At 38.6% G+C, this 22,716-nt stretch overlaps 1 protein-coding gene across 1 annotated transcript in view; it reads right to left on the bottom strand.

Moving 5' to 3' along the window:
• The window catches only part of BRK1 (BRICK1 subunit of SCAR/WAVE actin nucleating complex), a 155,436-nt gene extending 133,225 nt beyond the window's left edge, over window positions 1-22,211 (bottom strand). Inside the window, exon 1 of the mRNA XM_044077599.1 lies at window positions 21,954-22,211. Coding sequence (XP_043933534.1) covers window positions 21,954-22,071 — 118 coding nt within the window. The 5' untranslated portion in view covers window positions 22,072-22,211. The remainder of the gene's footprint in view (window positions 1-21,953) is intronic.
• Between the last annotated feature and the right edge of the window lie 505 nt (window positions 22,212-22,716).

Genomic DNA, 22,716 nt, shown 5'->3' with positions numbered 1-22,716 from the left:
TAGAATGTGGGCAAAAACCGCTAAAAAGAAAGACCCTTCCTGCCTAACAACTGAGCATAAACCCCTCTCCAAAGGCCCGGAAGGGAAAGGGATTTTTGGGAACTTTGAATTAAATAGCCTAACATGAGGGTAAATCAAAGAACTCCCCCCTCACCTGAGGGAAGTATGGACCCCCAAAAGATCCCCTAATCACCCTTAGGTCTAGACCGCTTATCCTCCCCATCAGGGTTAGGATTTCGAACCCAGCTCAGCATTTAAGAATTTGAACTGTGAAACAAATAGTGCATAAACCATTCAAAAATAACAATTGCATAATTAAGAATGACACGTTAGTAAAACAAAATACTATTTCTCATAAAGGCAATGAAAACAATCAGCTATGAGAGAAAAATGAGATTAGAACTATAGCCTAATCCAAATGTCTAAAACTGCAACAAGACAATAAAAATGTTTATACGAAACAGAAACCTCAGAGTGTCATGTCACAAGACATACCTTAAGTTTATAATCCCAAAAAAAATCCCCTTAGTATGAAAAGGGACCATATATGCACTGAGTAACTGATCTCGGGTCAGTTCCGAGGTTAAACAATATATTCAGTGCTGAGAAAGCAACAACGATGATAATGATTTGTAGCTGGAGAAACTGCCCCACCAAAAAGACCCCCATAAAAGGACCAAGCATCTCGTGACACCTAGCTATAAGGTACACAGTGAAAAAACATAAATGAGTGAGCATTCCTATACAACATAAAAAATATCAATACTGAGACCTTATCCAAAACAATTCCCCACTAGTACCTGTATAACTATTCCCAGCACGCAAATAAACGCAAAAATATAGGAATGCACTAATTTTAGCATCCAAATAAATAGGCACACTGTAAACCCCAAACTTAATTGCGGCCACCTCACCGAGTTTTCAGCATTACAGTTACTACAAAAAATTATAACCAAAACTATTAGATGCTAGATCAAAGTTGGAACACAACAATATTATTAGGAAGTTATTCTACTGAAATCTTATTATATTAGATGAGAGTAAAGTCTGCAGAATGATATTCAAAACATTCCTATAACATAAACACTATAAGAAGACACTTATGGCTTTAACTACTTAGGAAAATGCATGTTCAATACCTTCTACAATGTATTTAAACTAATAGGAAACCCAGGGACAGATTATGCAATGAATCAAACAAGAAGAAAATCGGTCCCAATAATACAATTTAAGAATTAGGAAACATTTTCCAAACAAGAAGCTAAATGTTGTGTCTTGTTTGACATATCAACCAGCAGTAACACCTGACAATGCTACAGAACATATTTCAAATTATAGCACAACCTTGTTTCATGCTTCACCTATTTAGCATATAAGTACATATAAAAACAGTAGCCTTTACAATTCATCACCAAATTAATTGTACAGTATTTGCTCAAAGAGTAAAAATAAAAAAAAATGAGTACATCTAACATGACATTTCAGAGACCTCAAGCATTACAACACCTCTGAGTACTGATATGCAATCCTGTACACTAACATTTCTCTAACATTTGGCAAGGAACTAGAGACCTGACAGCAGCAACTCCATTATAAGTAAATACATTGCCCGATTAATACATATTAACAAGGTATTTAAGTGTTAAGCATTTCTTAATGTGGTGTGCTACTAAAATAAACTAACATTATACCAATTTAACAGAACAGGAAAACTTCCCATACCAAGACCAATACACCTGAAGGTCCCAAACAGCGACCAGGAAAAACGTGTTCCATAACTTCCAAACCTTGCATAGTCAAGTCCAGCAATAATCCATGCTCCCGACGACTATTTGACGCCATTAAAAAAAAAACAAAAAAAGGGAAACAGCCTTAACAGACTGCGTACAGCTTGCTTTCGAAGTTATTTAAAAGGGCAACCCCCACTATGCACAGAATACTGATTAGCTGATTTCTGAGTGGCATCGCCGCTTTATGAATTGAAAAAAGAAAAAAAACTGCACTGCCAATCAGCGAAGACGGGCGTCATGATGCGACGCGTTTAGAGGCGACGATGGGCGCTAGCATGATGGGAAATGAAGTTCTCCGAGGTCCTTCCACCACGCTGAAGCAGGCCTTCATCCTGGGATTACAAAAATACCTGTTCTCGTCGTCGGAAGCGATAAATCACGGGTCGGAGCACTACCATGCCTTGGAAACACATCGGGAATCAACCAGGACACAAAGGTAAGTTTATAATAGCTTATACAAGATCAGGACAAGCATTGAAAACTTTAGAGAACACTTCTTTGGCTTCTTTACTACTTTTTGCTTCGTACTTTGAATCTTGAAAATTAAATATTAATGTGTTTGGGTATTTCATCTGGAATCGGATGCTTTTTTTGATGAGGAACCCACAGTAAGGTGATCATTTTCTTTTTTCTAGTTTGATAGGGGCTGGTAAATCCGGCGAGAAAGTAATTTTAGTATCTCTCCAAGTAATAGATTTCTTAGATCTGGCTGAAAGTAGGATTGAGGCAGCATGTTGGTAGTTTAAAATCTTCACATAAACATTCCTGGGATACTTATTTAATGTGTTGCCTGCAATTTGTCTAAGGGCTCTGTGAGCTCTTGCTATTGATATTTGAGCAGTTAGAGCAGGATTCTCCAGTAAAAGGGAAAAAATCTCAGTGATGCTTTCTGGCAGAGAACTGTGTGGGATAGATTCTGGTACTCCTCTTATGATGATGTTATTGCATCTTGATCTTGCCTCAAGATCTAATATTTTGTCCTGTAAATCCTGAATAATAGAGCAATTGGAGTCAAAACTTTTTTGTAGTTGTTCAATTTTTAGTTCATTGTTTGAGACCTTTAACTCAGTATCCGAAATTCTGGTTAATAATCTGTCTAGAGAGTCTCCGAAGGATTTAAATTGTGTGGAGAAACTTTGAATAGCCTCTTGGATAGGCTGTAGAGCTATTTTTAATTCTTCCATGTTATTAGGGTCATTTTTATTTTTAGAAGAAGCAGAATTCACTGATGATTTAGACATGTCTTGTGGATGTTGTTGCCGTTTGCCTGTCCTGGCCCTTTTAGTATTAACTTCTTTTTCAGGAGAAGAGATTGCAGAAAACTTCGCTTTTGTAATTTGTAAGTCCATCAAATCAGATACATGAGACATACCAAGGGTATTTAGTTATTTTTTCCCAAGTAATCCAAGTACTTAAAAGCTGAAATATTTGTTACAGGTATAATCTGCAGCACAGAGAAAATGCTCACCAGAAGCACATGTATGAGAGACAGCAGGAGGCCCGAACTAATCCAAGGTAATCTTCTATTTTTATACAAACAGAAGAAGCAATCCAAGTAAAATACTAAGATAGAATGTTAACCTCCAATCAAAGGTACGATTTTTTTCTGGAATAAAGTTTTCTTCACAAAAATGTTGGATTAAAGATGCTGAGGTTATGCAGAGCTGAGTTCCTACCCTGTTCACAGGACAGTAGCCATCTTGAACTCAAAAGGGGGTTATTTCTGCAGTACTCCATCCACAAAATCTCAAAAACTATTCATCACCCACGGTAGACACTGAGCCACCCGACACAGATGTTGCTGGCAATGACATCTGCGACTCAAATTAATCTTGATCTGCTGCCATCATCCCCCCCCCAAACACAAAAACAATGTTCTTTAACATAACCTGACTAAGCCATACCCCTTATAAAGGAATGAAAGCAAAAAAGGGAGTGCATGCATCTATGGAGGGCCCGCTTCTTCAGGTTTATTATTAGCTGCCTAACAAGTCTTATCAAGCCATTCAACCCAAGGTCCTTAGACAGAACAGATGATGAAAGCACTGTTCCACTTATGTCTCTCCACATTAGCCATCAGCAAACATTGCAGACAGTCCTAGTTCCACCTCTCTCTCTCTCGTCGCAGGCTTCATCCAACTGTCTTTTTAGGAGCTAATGCACACATTCTTTTACTGTTGAAAGAAAGCAGTGGAAGGAGGCAGAAGAGGAAAATATTTTTAACCTCAAAAGAACTCTAAACCTCAAAAGAACAATGTTTTGTGTATCCACTCAGCGAGTTTCTTATTTTGCAGGCATTTCCGAACCAATGGCAAGGCATCTGGGTCTTACCAGCAAGTGAGAAGTGTAAAGTTACCTTCCCTTAGTAACTCCACTTCATCATATATAGAATCCCTTCCCTTAACTCCACTTAATCATATATAGAATCCTTGCAACTACTCATTTTTCTTGCATCTTCTGGCTCAATGAATTCAGCTACTGCCTCTTGAAAGCAACTGGGTACACCATAAAAAAAAAAAAAAAAAAAAAAAAAACTGTACTCTTTATACATCTCAGATAATGTGTGTGTGTGTGGGGGGGGGGGGGGGTATCCCCTCCTGCTTCTGGCCTCCATGCTGTAGCCCTGTTCACAACATGCACACACAACTCTAACCAAGAGCTTTTTCATCTGGAACCCAGTGGAAAAGAAAAAGTACCTTATTCTTCTGTAAATATGCTACAAACTAAGTACTAAATACCTAGGTGTTTAAGGCTGTAGAAGGCCCTCTATTAGACTGTACTCACCCAATGCCAACTTGTCCAATTCTTGCCCATTTTGCCAACTCTGGATTACAGAACTGCAAAGGATCACTTCCTCGCTCTCTATTCCATGTTAGCCAGTCTGGACTCCAAATGCATCAACTTAGCTTTTGCTACTGTGCTTCCTGGTGAAGTTCTAAAACTGCATCCAATTAAGCAAGCAAATAATTTTCTATTTCCCTTTTTTTTAGGTGTCCCACTTCTTATCCATTTTTTTTTTTTTTTCTTTTTTTAAGTTTGCTTACAATCTGCTCTACTTCCCTGGTAACCCTGCAAGCTGATCATATCAAAACATTAACAAGGAAACAGACCAGGGACTTTTTTTTTTTCTTTGCATAAAAATAGAAGTGTCCGCATGCAAACTTGTGCATGCATGCAAAAATGAAAGTATTCTAGTGTTTGAGGACCTATCCATCCACAATGCCTTTCCCATGTTTGCACGGGGGGGGGGGGGGGGTCGAGATGTCACTTCAGTGACAATCTAGAGCCAAGGTTTACACCGCTAGGTGGTTAGCCTTGTCATGGTATTGCACCTTCTGCATGTTTTTAGAATGTGGGAGGAAGCTGTAGCACTCAAAGAAATCCTATGGGAACACAGGAAGGACATGCAGACTCTACACAGAAGGCACCCCAGTCAAGAATAGACTCCGAGAACCTCTTGCTGTGGAGAAGACAATGCTATCTACTGTGCCACCCTAGAAATTTACATTTGAAAAAAACTTCCAAATAAAGCGGCAACACGTCATGCCATATTTATGGCACCAATATTAATATGCTGACAGGCAACATGTACATCACTATGGGGGTCAGGTCTATTACAATGAACTAGTATAGCTAAATACTTGCAAAAAATTTAACTGGCAAATAACTAAAGAAAGAGGTTGGCAGACTTCATTTATTTTTTTTTTTTTTGCCAAACAGGTTGGCAATTAAATAATGGTTTCACAAGCATGCAATCTTGCTAATCCATTCTAGGGAGAGACCTAGCCCCCAGAGTGACTTACACATCACCTGACAGTATATTAATATTAATGCTGTAAATTCGGCACGACTGTACACTTCTATGCTCAGAACTTTGTTAAATTTCTGAAAAACTACACAAATGGAAGTGTGTTCGCATGCACACGGATGCATGTGAACACTATGTAAAAATAAAACTTCACTTTGTCACTTTAAATATGATTTTGGTCTTTGCTCTATCACTCTTCATTAGCGACAGCAATTTCTCAGAGTTGTTAAACTTTTGTGCTGCGGGACAAGAGAGGAGTAAATCAGAAAGCATCTAAACAGCTATCTGCCATTATCAGACGTCTGGGTATTAAATCTTAATGCCTAACACCCTCAACTCTGATTAAAGCAAAACTTCAAGTTCATGCAAATCTGAAAATACTGTTTGCTTACAAACTGCAACAAAATCAGAGAGATTTTTCATAACTAGCCCTTACCCTACTTCTTATCATGCAGTACCTTCACAACTCCATCAGTTTTAGCTTTAAAGGTCACTCACAGCACTCCTCATACTATCTGTAAAGAGGGGACATCAAAACAAGGGGCACCATATTGAATTAACATGTCATACAATTACAGTATCCAATAACCAAAATATCATTACTCACTGGAACCAAATACATATACTTGGGTCTTACCTCAACTCTTCACGTAACGTCTACACAGACATTTCTCAGCTGAAACTATGCTACATAATCTCCCACCTTTCTCCTATTGCTTGATTCTCCCTCGCTAAACATGCTCTTATCCCTCATCAGGAATATGGTACACTTCTCCTGACTATACATTCATCCTACAACAGACTACAGATAAAATCTGCAGATTTAACCTTCTTTCAGACTCTCACAGCACCGCTTTCTTCGACAGAAACTACAGTGGATCCCAGTGACGGTGGAGTCCACCTTACTTAGCTCAACAATATTTAAAATATTACATGGATACTGCCCTCCCCTTGCCCAAAAAGTCATCTTCCCATCAGAGAATCACCGTACACCCCAACAAACTCCCAATGTGAACAAGTCATTGAGCAGAACATCCTTTAGGTTAGCAAGCCTTAGTCAGGAAAGGGATTTTTATATGGAATCTTCCTTTTCATTTAAGGAGTTTAAGAGGTAGAGTAGCCTTCAAAGACTTTAAAAAAATAGCTCTTTAGAACTCCATAATTAGCCTGCATGTAAATGCTTTACAAAGGCCAACAGTGTACTTCTGCCTAGCCACTTCTTTCTATAGAAGTTCTACTACACCTCCTCCTCTCCCTTTGTTTTCATTGTTTGGTTGTTGTGTCTTTCGGTTTTTCCCGGTTAGGGGTCGCCACAGCAGAACTCCGGTCTGCTAATGATTGGCAGTGGATTTTTACATGCCGAGTTGCCAGCCCTGACTGCACCCATTCACGCATGTCTCCTCACAGAATACGCTTTAGCTGAGAATCGAACGGGACAACGTCTTGCTGTGAGGCGACAACGCTACCGCAGCACCACACTTTGGAATAAAATTACTGCGTATAATGTAACCAGAGTGTTACTTAATGTGCAAGTTAGAACTCATCTGTAAACACCTGCATTCTCTACATGTTACAGCTTGTATTTTTAGCTGTTATATTTGACCATCTGGGCCCAGGTTGTGGCTGAAAAGGGTCTTCAAACTAATCCACCTATTCAGTTGTCTAACAGAAATAAAGAGAACTCCTTTATAACCAACCAAATTACATTCAAATGGGGCCCCAGGCAGAATAACGGACCAGGATGCCCATTACCCACAGCCACATCAATACTCTTATTAATTGTCTGTCTATCCCTAATTAACAAAATCACACTTTTAAAAAGAAAATATGCGCACGGACAGGTTTTGCTTTTGGAATGATCAAAGTTAGGGATTTAATCATTTCAAGTTTTGCAACAGACAACCATTTGCTAAACAAAACTGCCTTGCACTAAACCATATACAACACTAAAACTTCTCCTTCCTTGAAACTAATTATTATTAAACATTTGTTTACCGGGAAAGTCCGACTTGGTATGAAGTTAATTTTCAGCAGAGGCCCGGGAAGAAATGCTCCAGATGAGCACCCGCAGGAAACCCACATGAATGCAGGAAGGACATGCAGACTCTGTACAGAAGGCACTCCAGCCGAGAATCGAAGCGAAGAACCTCTTCCTGTGAGGTGACAATGCTACCACTGCACTAATTTGCTGTCCAACTTAAAAATGCATCTGACAATCCAGTGAACTACAAGACATGTACTGGGTTCTTGGTCAAACAGATGCTAATTAGTGCTTCATGACACTATGTGAAGGGTGCAGGAATTCAAAAGACTAATGTACAACTCATTTGCTAACATCCTGGGACAGCAGACTGTATGCAAGTGTCCCTTTTTATGGGCAGCCCAGGAAAACCAGTATGAATTGCACTCTACACTACAGAAGCAGCTCTTAGACTTACTCATACACACACCAAGTATCAGACTGCTGTAGCATGACCGTGCATTTCACACCTGTGCTTGCATCAAAATCTATTAATGTTAACTAACTGTGACTTCATGTTGTTCATTTCGTTCAAAGCTAAAAGCATGCTGTCAGAAGAAAAACAAACTCTACTCAAAAAACATGGGTCATGTGATGCTTCTGTTTACTACAAAAGATTCCTTCCTTTACACTGTAAATATTGCGGGTTTCAAAAAAGTATATTACACATACACACACACACCAAGTTGTAGGACTGTACACTTCATATCTGCTTGAGAACAAGTGAAGGAACCCTTTCATAATAATGGGACAGAAATGTATGGTTCCGACAGCAGAGAGCTGTAATACAATAGCACCCCTTGCAATCCCCATATGTTTTCTTAACTTCTTAGCTCAAGAATCAGAAACACATATACACAGAACATGCATATCTTTATCAACCAGTAGAGAAGTTCTGGACAGCAATTAATAGAACTGAAGGATTTTATCTGAGAGTGGAAGACAACAGTCAAGTGGTATAAACTGATTCTTCCAAAAATTAAAAGGGCAGATTGGGATTACCTGATTTTAAGGGTATTTCAGAGATGCACAGTTAAGGCTTTGAAACTGCACAAACAGAATCTATAATTCAAAGTGGAAAGGGCTGATGATGAAATCAGGAGGTGGGAGCTCAAGAAACAAGGAAAGAATGGGATTTTAGATGCAGATCTTTAAGGAAAATAATTATTATATAGATTATTACATTTATAAAGTAGCAAAAAGTATTTTAAGAACTAGGCCAACACAGGAATGGAGAAGATTCTGCAGATAGGTGTGACCGCAATGGATTCAGACAATAGATGAGAGGGGACTGGAATTTATTGGTGAAAACTGTCAAAACAACCAAAGTATTGGGAGCAAATAACTAGGAGGGAAAGGTAACAGAATGGGAAGATGCCAAGAATTTGGACTACTACCTTTCCCATCAAGGGCTGATGCAGAGTATAGGAGAGAAATAAATGGGGGAGGGGGGGGTTCCTAAAACGAAATACCAGCACTGGTAGCATTTTTAGCAGAATTTAGAACAGAAGCTGCTAACCAGTACAGCACTGGAAAAGTAATTCACAAAGAAACAATGGGGGAATATATTGAGGTCTCCAAAATATGTAACAAAATATACAAGGTTTAGTGGTTTTATATATAGATATTTTTGTACCCCAAGTAGACTCGAGAATTTTTCCTCAGGTAGACAGAAAATGTTAGGTGTGTGATGGGTGAGAAAGAGGTAAGAGGTAATGGGGAACATATTTTCTGGGAGTGTAATAAGTTGACAAGACTACTCTGCTGGAGATACTAGGGTGAGCAAATTGGTAACCCTAGGGAAATGAATTTTTTTGAGAGGACTATAAAAAAATAAATAGATCGGAATTGCCTAGACATAGTAATGCCTTGCTGAGTCTAATTACGGTGACTGCCCAAAAAAAAAAAAAAAAAAAAAAGAAACACAATGACCAGAAAACAAAGTCTAAACCAACTGTACTGGAAGTAGTGAATATTATAACAGAGATAAAACAACTGGAATTGGGTTGGGATCTTTAAAAAAAAGGTAGGAGCAAACTACACAAGGAAAAAATAGCAGTTATGGGAATAATACATACAGGGGAAGAATGATGTTTAAAATAATCAGGACTTGAATGAGCTACGTAAAGTTTGACTGAATGAATAAGTTATACATGATTTATGTTTGCAACTAGGATTACATCAATATGGTTTGTGATGTAAAATGCCTGCGGCTGAGAAAGTCAATATGATTTGTCTTCATTTATATAAATGCATGATTGTCTATATTAATAAAAATGTTTCTTGTTAAAAACACAAGTAGCGAGATCTTTAGAAAAGGAAGTTTGCTTTAAAAAACAGTAGCGAGATCTTACAGGATAGGAGTAAATTACATTAAAAAATGGACTTTGTGGGAAAGATACAAAAAGATGTTTGAGGAAGAATGAAGTTTGAGAAGGCAGAAATTGAACAAATTATGTAATGCTGCTTTGATTATAGGATATACAACACAGATAATGCATATTTGTAAATGCGAACTTAATATGGATTTGACTGTTTTTGTATAAATGTTATATGTCACAAGTGATAACTGAATAAAGGTGTTAAAGAATGAGAAACTCAAAAATCAGAAGGGGATTTTAAGTCTCTTACAGGAAGTTGCTGCGGTAGCGTTGTCGCCTCACAGTAAGACACTGTCCGGTTCGATTCTCAGCTAGAGCGTCTTCTGCATGGAGACATGCGTGAATGGGCATACCTTCGTTGAAGGTTGGGTGTCAGGCCTGGCAAGCCAGTACGTAAAAATCAACTGCCAATCATTAGCGGACCGGAGTTCCGCTGTGGCGACATCTAACCGGGAAAAGCCGAAATACTTAGTTGTTTGAACAAAAAGCTTTGCAAGCATTTTCTGAAGGATACAAACGCAAAATCAAACTCACATGCTTGTCATCATTTAATGATTGAAATACATATCAATTTGCCAGAAAGCCACAAAATTGTACAAGGAATGAACTAAAATACTTCCAACCACTTTACTCAAAAATGCTGGAAAGGCCCGAATTTTAAATATTCTCTTCTCTATTTAACTACATAAAAATATATTGTAGAAAGGGGCACTTTTCAGGAGTGACCGAGAAACACTCCAAGTAACAATGTTGCACAGTAGGCAAATGTTGAAGGATTCAAACCCTGCACTTGACTATAGAAAGTGGGCTTAAGAGCCATAAATGTCAGACAAGTCTAATATGAAATGCATTTTCTGAACAATAGCTATGAAACTCTAACCTCTATCTATTTTTGGCATTTGTTGACTGGGAGTGTCCACTGTGCAAAGCCCCATTTTCAGTGGAAGCCCTGGGAGAAAAGCTACACAGTTAAAGCAAAACATTTTTCAGTATCATTACAGTTCTGGGGAGAAGGCTCTGCAGTTTAAAAATAAAATGCAAAGCAGCATCACAAAAATTACATAATTACCAACAGATGCTATACAGATTAATATAAAAGTTTCAACTAACAGAAATTTGGTACATTGTGATGAACAAGTAATAAGGTCTTCCAGTTACCAGAAATAGATTGAAATCAGAGGTGTGGAATGGAGGAATTTTATTTAACAGGTTATATAATTAGGGGGGCTTACATTGTATATTACATGTGCAGCTTGAATTTTGTAAGAAGTAAGTTTTTAGTGCAGCTTTAACGGGCTTTAGGGAGTCTAGCTGGGTAATGGTAGGGAGAGGGTATTCCATAGTTTGGCTATGCTGAAGGATTATAGGTATTGTCCTGCTCTCTTGTTGGGTTTACTATGCTTAGAACGATGGAGTAGGGATATACATGCGCAAGATGTATTGAGAGAGGGGCAGTTACTGGATTGGAAAATTTAATTTATGGGTCATAAATTAGTTGAGTAAGTCGGAGGTAGTGCTGATATTTTAGCCAGAAGTTTGAGAGCGGTACAGTGGTGCGAGTGGTTTGGCAAGTTAGATGCAAATTTTGCTATTTTATATAGTAGCATTACTGTAGCTAATTATGAAGGGATGTATGGAGGTTGGTGAAGATGGGGCTCCCATACATAATGGAATAAGCAAAGTATTTGCTAGTTTGATTATCAAGGTAGAGTTTGGTCTGTAGAATTTGCCTAGTTTGAAAAATTTTTTGTGCTCAGTATACGTTGTCCAAAAGGAGTTGTCATCGATAGTAATTCCTAGAAGTTTTGCGAATTTTACCAGTTTGATTATAGTTTGGTTACGGGAGAGAATTTTGAATTCTGTAGTGGGAGGTTTTAGTGAGAATAGCAGGCTTTTTTTGGGTCAAGCATTAATTGAGAGTCATTTAGCTAGCTTTCTATAGAGAAGGCATCTTGGGGGATTGTCTGGAGATTGGTGAAATTATTGGGAGGACGAGATGATAGCTGCATCATCGGCATACTGAATTAGTGTGCTGTGTTGGGAGACTATTTAGATCAGTAGTAGTTCTAAAATAGATCCTTATGGGACACCTGTGTCGTTTACTAAGAAATCAGACTGTTGGTTTTGCCATTTAACTGGATTGCTGTCTGTTAAGGTAGGAGGAAAACCAGGTTATTACACTATGGGAGCAACCAAGTTTCTGAAAGTGTTGCAAAAGCTTAGCGTGAGATACTGTGTCAAAAGCTTTTGAAAGGTTTAGCAAGGTACAGAGGTGGGTAAGCCAGCATCAAGTGCTTTGTTCACTATGTCAGTGAAGGAGAAGTAGAGCTGAGATTGTACTATGGCCTGGGCAGAATCCATGTTGAGTGGGAGATGAGGTTATTATTAATTGATGAGGTGATTAAGTAGCTGGGTTTAAATACATTTTTCTAGGGTTTTTAATGGTGGGTCGAGGATGGAGATGGGCCGGTAGTTTTGAGAGATTCTCTCCACACAACTAAACGCTGGAAACCAATAACTAAAGTAAAAACAATCGTTGAGCGAAAAAACTTTATACACAGCAAAGCTTTCGGGCAAAACCCTTCTTCAAAAAGCAGCATGCTTTAAATAGGAGCATAATTGGTCATATGACAGCAGCCAAAATCATATGATCAAAAACAAAATATAAACAAAGTATTACAGCAATTAAAACGTAAAAAATACAAACATCACAAAATATGGTATAAAATATACACTTTTAATTATACAACTTAGTTCGTTGCAACTTCATTAAAATTGGTTTCAACTTCATTAAAATTGGTTTCAGACTAACAGAAGAATTCAACCCTGGCGTACAATCAGCCGCCAGTCTGAGTATCCACTCATACTCTTCAATCTCTAAAGCATTATTAATGTCCCCGCCCCTCCCAGAGGGAATAACCATATCTATAACCCTAAATTTAAAACAATGATCATCCCCATGTAGTCTAATGTGTTTAAATAGAGCATTATTATCATTCTCCCTTCTAATCTCAGATTTATGTTCAATTATTCGATCCTTCAGCTTACGTATGGTCTTCCCTACATAAAATGAAGGACAGGCCACACATATAGCCAAATAAACAACATTAGTACTACCACAATTCGCTACAGATAGCCCTTATTGGTAAAGGGGTGAATATAAACATAATTAGGGTTATTAGCTACATCCACACAACAAGAACATTTAAATGTACCAAAATGAGTAAAAGTATATTCATTTATACCCAATCTATAATTAAAGTCCTTATAACATATCCGGCTCTTTAATAGTTCTCATATTCCTATATGAGAAATACTGTTTAGTACCCAAAAGTCTATTAATATCCGGAGAAGCCATCAACACTGGCCAATTCTTCTCTATAATGCGTTTAACTGAATATGTTCTATTACCAAAGGTCATAACGTATCTAATTTTATCCGTACTAAGGATACTACTACTCAAATCAGAAATGGAATGATGGGCAGAAAAAACATTCTTAAAGAAAGGTTTATATATAGTTTCTCTATTAAGCACTACATAATTCTTCAATCCTATCAACATATCTCGATCACATCCACTTGCCAGAAATTCATTGAACATTTCTTCTAGTTGTACAAAAAATAATGAATGGGCTGTATTTAATCTACTTACCCAAGCAAATTGAGCTTTGACTATACCTTTAAAAACATGTGGAGCATGCATGCTATCACGATGTATATATCTACTTGTGTGTACATTTTTCTTATAGATAGTAGTTTGTATTGCACCTTCATATAAAGTAATTCTGACATCAAGGAACAACGCCTCATGATCTGAAACAGTTTCCTTAAACGTCAAAAAAACAGTGGTTATATTAAGATACGATATAAATTCTACTATGTTATGCTGGTGTTAGGAGTGTTGGAGGTTAGGTAATGCCAGTTGATGTTAGTGTGGTTAATCTATCCTAGGAAGTCTTCTAAATGGGGGATGTTATGACCTGGGGGAATATAAACAGTTTGTTAGGGTTTATATGGAGGGATGTCATTAGGATTTCTAGACAGCCGAAGTTGGGGACTGGAATTGGTCTTTAGGGGTGTAGGTAGTTTTGGTTAAGTTATCAGGTCTGGAGTTGGGGTGTATACCTCCACACTGGGGTATTACTGTGAGGAGATGTAGTGTGTGCCTGGTGATGGTAATGTAGTATTAAACGGGAATTTAGTGGTGGGGTGTGGTTTGGCTGAACAGATGGAGTAACTGTGAAGGTTGACATGTACACTACTGTTATCCTCAGTGATTAATCAGAAAATGTTAATGATGGTATGGCAGTTAGTGAAGTGGATTAAAGCTATAAACTCCTTCCTGCAGTCAAGGGTACAGGGTTTGACTCTTTCTAGCTCTGTCTACTGTTCAACTGAGCAAGTCACTTAGCCAGACAATGCATTCACATAAGTATGTGGCATTAATTGGCATTACTGACCAACTGTACACCTCAGTGATACCTGGCTCAGTTCCAGTACATGAAGGAAAACATACCAGGTCACACTCTTCTCTGACCTCTTGCAGAAGACTTCAAATAATACTCTTGTTATGGCAGCAAACCTCCAATTATTACTTACATGAAAGCAAAGTATCCCAGTTTTTTTTTTTGTTTACATACAGAAAGCTGCCTTTCACATATAACAGCAAATCCTATGAGACTGCAGTAATCCAATCTCACTACTAGGCAGAAAAACCCACACTGCTACCTGAAAAGACTGCACAGATAGGAGCACCAGCAAGTCTCTCTCTGAGCTAATGAGACACATGAGCAAAAGAAATCAGTCTGCTTCAGTGATTCAAAAGAAACTTACTTTGTTACTATCCCATCCTATAAGCATGCCTTTTTTTAGACACAAACACAAGCTGTGATCTTCATTGCCTCATTATAGTCTTTCTTCCATTTATAATTTACTGGAAAAAAAATGTATACTAAAGGAAAAATACGTTAAAAATGCCTCAGCCTCTACCTGAGCTCTGAATACATACTTTTTTCTCATCTGTCCTAAATCAAAGTCTTAAAATTCTCAGTCCAACTGTACACGTGCCCTCTCTCAATCTTCTTTTGGCTGTTCCCGTTAGGGGTCACTACAGCAGATCTGTTTCCATTTCTTCCCGTCCTCTGCATCTTGCTCTGTCACACCAGCCACCTGCATGTCCTCTCTCACCACATCCATAAACCTCATCTTAGGTCTTCCTCTTTTCCTGTTAACTTTATCCTTGGCATCTTTTTCCCCCCAATATACTCAGCATCCCTCCTCAGCACATGTCCAAACCAACGTAATCTTGCCTTTCTGGCTTTGTCTCCAAACCTTCCAACCTGGGCTGACCCTCTAATATACTTATTCCTAATCCTGTCCACCCTAGTCACACCCAGTGCAAATCTTAACATCTTTAACTCTGCCACATCCAGCTCCAACTCTTGCCTTTTTGTCAGTGCCACTGTCTCCAACCCATATAACACAGCTGGTCTCACGACCCTCTTGAAGACCTTCCCTTTCACTCTTACTGGTACTAGTCTGTCACAAATCTCTCCTGACACTTCTCCACCCACTCCATCCTGCCTGTACTCTCTTTCACCTCTCTTCCACACTAACCATTACTCTGAACTATTGATCCCAAGTGTTTAAACTCATCCACCTTCGCCACCTCTACTCCTGGCATCCTCAACATTCCTCTATCCTCCCTCTCACACACATATATTCCGTCTTAGTCCTGCTGACCTTTATTCCTCTTCTCTCTAGAGCATATCTCCATCTCTCCACCTGTTCCCTACTCTCACTACAGATCACAATGTCATCTGCAATCATAGTCCACGAGGACTCCTGTCTGATCTAGTCTGTCAACCTGTCCGTCACCACTGCAAAGAAAGGGCTCAGAGCTGATACTTTATGTAATCCCACCTCTACCTTAAATGCATCCGTCACCGCTGTCACACTACCCTCATACATATCCTGTACCACATTACATACTTCTGACATTCCAGACGTCCTCATACAATACCACAACTCCTCTCTAGGCACCCTGACCTGGGCCCAAATGGAAACTGCAACGGAAAAGAAAGGAAAATTCAGTAACTAAAAAAGTTAGATCCAATATCAACAGCATATTCAAGGTAACATGATTACTGACAGTAACAAAAGGAAATCTATATTACTGAATTCCCATATACATTTGGTTAAAACGGAAGCAGTATTACATTTTGTTATACAATATAAACTAACTTGGAATAAGCCAAGAGTTAAAAGTAAACGACTAAGGGTTACATACAGTTTAAGCCTCAAACTTCAGTTCTAGATGGGTTCAACAGTAGATCAGCCATCCATACTTTACTGCACTATATTGCTACTGTAAAGTTATTGATTTAGTTTGCAACCTTCAATTATTAAAGTTAATACAGATTAGCAGGACACTTGTTTGCCAACTTTGTGTATATTTCCAGGGATCGTATATGAAAAAAGAACCAGCTTGGATCATACCACCTTACGTAATTATGAAATTATTAAAGAAATACACTCAAGAACTCCAGAATCTAAAAGTTACTGCTCTTCCCTTTCAAAGCCCATTTTTCCATTCTGCACATAACACGAGATTCAGCATGCAATCATGAATTCCCTTTATATATAAAACGTACCAATGTTAAATTTTGCTATCGACAACTGCTCCCTAGAGCTGGGATTCTCTCCAAATCCAAAACAAGACCCCTCAATTTGTTCCTACCTGTAGCTTAAGATCTAGTTAAATCCCGCATCACAAACTTAATGCTTTACTGTAAAATTCCTGCTACTGGAACTTTCTCCCATAACATCTAAGAGCCCACTATCTACACTAGTTTACTGATCCAAACAAAACACACCCTAAAAAATGTAGTAGTTATAAATTAAGTGCATACTTTCATCAGACATATAAAAGGTAAAAAAAATGGTAAAATTGTAGGTTTCTAACATTTCTAAATTTAACAGAGTGCTTGCTTTCCAGCCACCAATTAACTACTCCCTAAAATGGCATTGCCATGTTGCTGTTGTTGTTTGTGTCTTTCGGCTTTTCCTGGTTAAGGGTCACCACAGCGGAACTCCGGACCGCTAATGATTGGCAGTTGATTTTTACTTGCAGAGTTGCCAGCCCTAACGCACAACCTTCAACGAAGGTACGCCCATTCACGCATGTCTCCACGCAGAAGACGCTCTAGCTGAGAATCAAACCGGACAGCGTCTTACTGTGAGGCGACAATGCTACCGCAGCACCACCACCAAGGATAAAATGGCATTACCATCAGTGCCAAAAATGAAACTGCCAGTGTGTTTTGGAGCAGGAGTTCTTCTCCATAACAACTGCTCAATAGTAGTCAAATGTTCAGTGCCAAAAATGAAACTGCCAGTGTGTTTTGGAGCAGGAGTTCTTCTCCATAACAACTGCTCAATAGTAGTCAAATGTTCAGTGCTCCTACTACCAGAAGATCTGAACCTACTCCAGATGTGCTCCTCACAAAGCGAGATATGAATCGTAACTTGAAACCTGCCCCACAGAGGTGTAGGATTATTAAGAAATCAGCACATTAGAGAGAACATCCCAAAAGCAGCTCCACACAGGAATCTCGAAATTCATCTAACCATTTAGAAGGTAGAATATACAAAAATGGACCTGACCAGCCCACTTCTAAAGAATCAATGTGTGAGGATATCTGTAATCTTTAAAAGGGCAATGATATACCAAGTACCCTTGCACTTCAGACAATATCTTGAGACCCAGAACGATGAAACTGAATTTGTTCCAGTCACTAGACAACCATATTTAACTCACTCGCAGAATTAAAAAAAAAAAAAAAAAAAATTCTAAATATATATATATATATATATATATATATATATATATAATATTACACACACTTATTAAAATTACACACAGAAGGAATAGTCTTGCCATTGCGGCCCCAAATGTGACATCAGTGCAGTCAACCTTAATTTCTATAACAATGTTCAGCAGTTCCATCATCTATCACAATCCATTTACTAACAGTTTTTAATTACTTTTCCATACACCTGAAAAGACATTAGAAATAAGAGTCTGCTTTCAAAACTCAAAACTACTGGCAGAACAGCATAAACAGAAGCCTACCTGACCTTAAACACAGACTTAACAGTCCAGTCATCGATCATATCTGAATTTAGCATAGCAAGCTAGAAACCAACAATTATCTGTGGAGCTTGCTTTCTTATTTATTTATAATATATATATATTACACACACACACACACACACACAAATCTTTAAACACCATCATCTAGTTAAGTAATTCTCCAAGCTGAAATTCACCACAGTACAGAACCTCCCCAATTATCACAATGACAACTTGTATTCCAGATGACAGCAGAGTAACTATTTTTGTTGCCAGTACAAATTAAAAGCTACATTCACAGCTGTGGGCAGTTGAGAGGTATCAAACTCTTGTTACACTGCATGAAAATGCTGGAAGGGATGAAAAATTAATAAGCATAGTAGAACTTAAGAGGGGATACGAGAAGCTCTGCCTCTGATTCAGATCAGGATACAGCACAACTAGACTAACGTTCCTAGACTTGCAGAAAGTGATTTGAGCAGTCATGCAATGGTCAGGTCCCAGAAATATTGTTAGCATTACTATAGGTTAAGGACGCAATGACAAGTATAAAACAGTGTTCACACTCAAAACGGGTTCCCAGTGGAAGAGGGTCTGCTTCAGGGTACAGCCCTGAGCCCGCTAGTGAAGGACTACATTAGCTGACAGGTCAGAGGAGACAGAAACAAAGCTGCTGTATGTAAACAATGTGGCAATACAAGCAGCCTGAAAAGAACTCATCAAGTATCTGAAGGGGTGGACGAAGCGAAGTCTGAATGAGAAGGTCAAAGCTGGAATCACAGGTAGACAGTTTGTAGATCACACCAAGCCAGTACCTAGACAATGATCACAGGTGAGAAGCAAATCTTTTACCTTGTGTTTGAGACAAAAACCATAATTCTGCCAACCCTGGGGATATGAACTCAGGACTTCTCAGATCCAACGAGAGAGAGAAGCATACTCCTAGACAAATCAGAGGGTCTGCAGTCAAATGGCACAAAATGTCCAGAGTTGTACGTCACAGAAGAAATGCCCAAAAACTGAAAGTAAGGTATGTAAAACAGTAGCATTTTCAGTACTTCTGTATGAGACACAAACTTGGGCAGTGAAGACAGAGCAGTTGAGGAAGCCAAAGATGAAGCGCCCGAGGAGGGTGGTATGATACAGAAATAAATGATGACAGAAGCCAAAGTCACTTAAATTGCACAGGAGACCAAAGAACTTATTACAGTAGATCAGGTCCATGTTCTGGAAAACAGATGAGGATTTTGTGAAAGATTTGGCAGAGACAGGAAGAAGGCACAAGAAAACAAGGCATCTGTGCAAGATATGCATGTACATGTACTGTGAGGCACAAGACCTGGACAGTTTGTCAAAGAAGGTAGCAGGGAAGCACTGAATTGAGAGACAGAGATGGCATCAGCTGACCCCATCGTACATAAAAAAAGGGACAAAGGGGGTGGTTGATAATGACCAATAGCAATCAAATCCCTATTAGTAGCATAGAGCACATAAGGTCTGAATCCTACCAACGCACCACAGAGAGTGCAGTACCCGATATTAATACCAATTATATAAAGGCAATGATGCCAAGTCTAGTACCCCAAATGGTGTGGGGTGAATGCACTACCACAGCAGAGATGACAGGATAACAAGCAGCAGGTGTGTGCCTGTCAGAGGGGAGAGGTGCTTGGGCTGGAGTCAGTATCTAGCATTCCCAAGCACTCCTTAACTTAAGGAATAAAAATGGTACTAACTAATGTAAATGCCACATGAGCACTCATTTTCTGTCTACATTATCTCCAGTTACTGAACAGTTCCTTGGCACCTTTGTGTTGGCTTCCCTGAAGTTCACCTTCAAGTCAAATCATGCTGTCACAGAGACACCCACAAATGAATGAAAGCAGCATTATGTACTGTGTTCTCTGCACCAGATCTGGAGCATTGCTAACACAAGTGAAAGTTATGCACATTAGTATATCTATTGTAGTGATCCTTCCCTCTATCCTACCAAACAAATGATTCCTTTAGTTCACTCCACCCCTAAATTTGCAAAACACATTTTAATAATGCACATAATGTCCTTTATCAAACACTAGAGAGAAAAAAAATAAAAACAAACAATACACTGAAGCCTTCGCTGATGTGCCGGCAAACTGCATCCGACTTCAACATTCCTTTAAGAGAAGCACTGCTTCAATCCATTAACCATTATCACTATGATTTTTCTTAACTTGAACACAAGTGACAAGAGAACAGTACCATATGAATGACCATAAATGTAAGGGAAAGGGCCCAACCTTTAACTTTACCTGCAACTTCAAAAGTTTTAAATTAGCAATAAACAGTAAATACAACTGCACCGAAATAAATGTTCAAATTTGTTCTTGTTGCAGTGGTTTCAGTTACTTATGCACCGTGATGTTTGCAGTAGGTTTTTAAATATTTAAAAACTAGACCTATTTTTACTACTTTACTTCAATGCTAAAATTACTCCCAACTGCTTGCCAGACTTGGCAACTCCTCAGAACTTCTAGATAAAACAAGCATAAGAAAATCACTAATTTAATTTTGTCTGTGATTGAGTTTATATACATTACCACCCAAAATGAAGAATGGGACTGCTTTGGAGACAAGTTTTGATGCTGAACATAACTGGTTATTAAAAACAAACAATATACACAAAAATGGTATCCAATTCGTACACCCCCTCTTCGGCTAATAACACTTGCTTTTGATAAATACTCGCCGAATTTATCTTGATCTCTTTCCTATCTCGCGAATTTTAGGATCTCTCTATTAAGAAAAGCTTTGCCAGCTTTTTGGTTCCTTATTTTAGACTTCCCAGAAGTTTCTCAGCTTACACAACTGCATTGTAATCTTCCAACACCGCCTTTAGGATAGGGTTGCCACCTGTCCCACTTTGCGAGGGATAGTCCCTCTTTGGGTAGTTGTGTCCTGCAAAAAAACTGAAAAAATGGCAAATGTCCTGAGATATTAGGACAAACATATTTCATGTAATAGTTGCATAAAACAGTTATTCTGTTTCTGAAACACCTAAATGTTATAAGAAACTGAATAAGCAACTAACATGCTACAAGAATAAGCATTTATTTAGGCAAAAGGTGAAGTTATGTCCTTTGTACTGGTCGTGGGTATGTTTTGCCTTGCAAAATCTGACGTCTGTACAAAAAATGTCCCACTTTGGGCATTTGAAAAGGTGGCAACCCTACTTTCGGAAGAAACTTTCCACAAAGCTCCGAGACATAGCTATACTACTACAATCAATCTTCCTCTTCATCTAACTATAACGAAAATATAGTTATTAACACCATTTCAAATCCAACTTAAAATAGTGCCACACACATTTACATTAAGCGCAAACTCCATACTTCCCTATATTCAGCATATAAACAGGCCGACATCATCAGGGCGTGCCCTGGAATCAAAGTATAAATACAACTTATTGTACTTAGTTACAACATTAATTATAAAGGATACAAACCATACAATGAGTATCCATGGCTCTGTTCTAAACAGCATCCTTACACATAAGATGGGTTCAGGATTTATGGCCAAAGTTCTACGCTTCCAGTACTTAGACCGATACCTAACCAAACGTCAATACACCTTTCCCTAACCCGATACAGGAAATGCAACAAATGAAAACACGAAATCGATGCAATCAGGTGCACTATTTTAAACATAGGTTTAAGACATACGCATTAAATTTGATAGTAAAAGAAAATAGAAGAATCTAATAAATACCAAGACATATGCATACTATTTTCAATGCAAGACCGCACTTCAGCAGCCATACTTTACCCTAAAAACACCTTACCAAACGAATTCAAAAAATCAGCTATCTTCTTAATACTGCTGGTGATCACTTCAATGTACTCCCGATTCGCCCAGTCCTGATGAATCTCTCGCTGAACTGGGTCTTCCTGACCTGCCATCTTAAACTGCCTATTGACCAAACGAAGTGCTACTGAGCGTGCGTATTACCCCGAGACACTGGCATGCGTAATACATAAGCAAGGATTCTAGTTAGCGTGACGATAGTTATTATCGTAGCGGTATCTCACGAAGCTACCCCTGCAAAAAAAGGAAACGGTTTCAAGTAATAGTTTTGTAGGAATATACTGATGAGGGGAGGGTACTTACAGCGCCAGGATGGCACCGTTGCCGTAAATGTCATTGCCTTTTACGAAATCTCTTTTCCAAACACAATACTACGCAAAAAGGGGAGGAAATAGCTGGGCCTTTTGGACTACACTGAAGAGCAGGAGCATACATCTCAACCTCTTAATGCAATACATCTGGATAAAAGCCTAAAATAATTGGGGGACAAAGCAAGGCCCAAAAATAGGGACATATTTTAAGTATCGTTCTTATTAACTCACAAAGCTGTTTGAATAAAAGGATTTGTATTAGCATGCATTTTTCTGAAGGACACGAAGTCTGAAACTCAAATGTATGTCATTGTTTGGTGACTTCAATCAAATGTGATTTGCCAAAAAAACACAGATTTTATGATGAACAGACCAAATATCTGAGGCGAAAATATGTACAGCTGAAAGGTATGAGATGTTTACCGCTTC

Source organism: Protopterus annectens, chromosome 7.part0 (genome assembly GCF_019279795.1).
Source record: "Protopterus annectens isolate FY-2018-M chromosome 7.part0, PAN1.0, whole genome shotgun sequence".
NCBI classification, from domain to species: domain Eukaryota; kingdom Metazoa; phylum Chordata; order Ceratodontiformes; family Protopteridae; genus Protopterus; species Protopterus annectens.
Note: the sequence above shows the minus strand (reverse complement) of the source record. Positions and strands in the feature narration are given on the sequence as shown.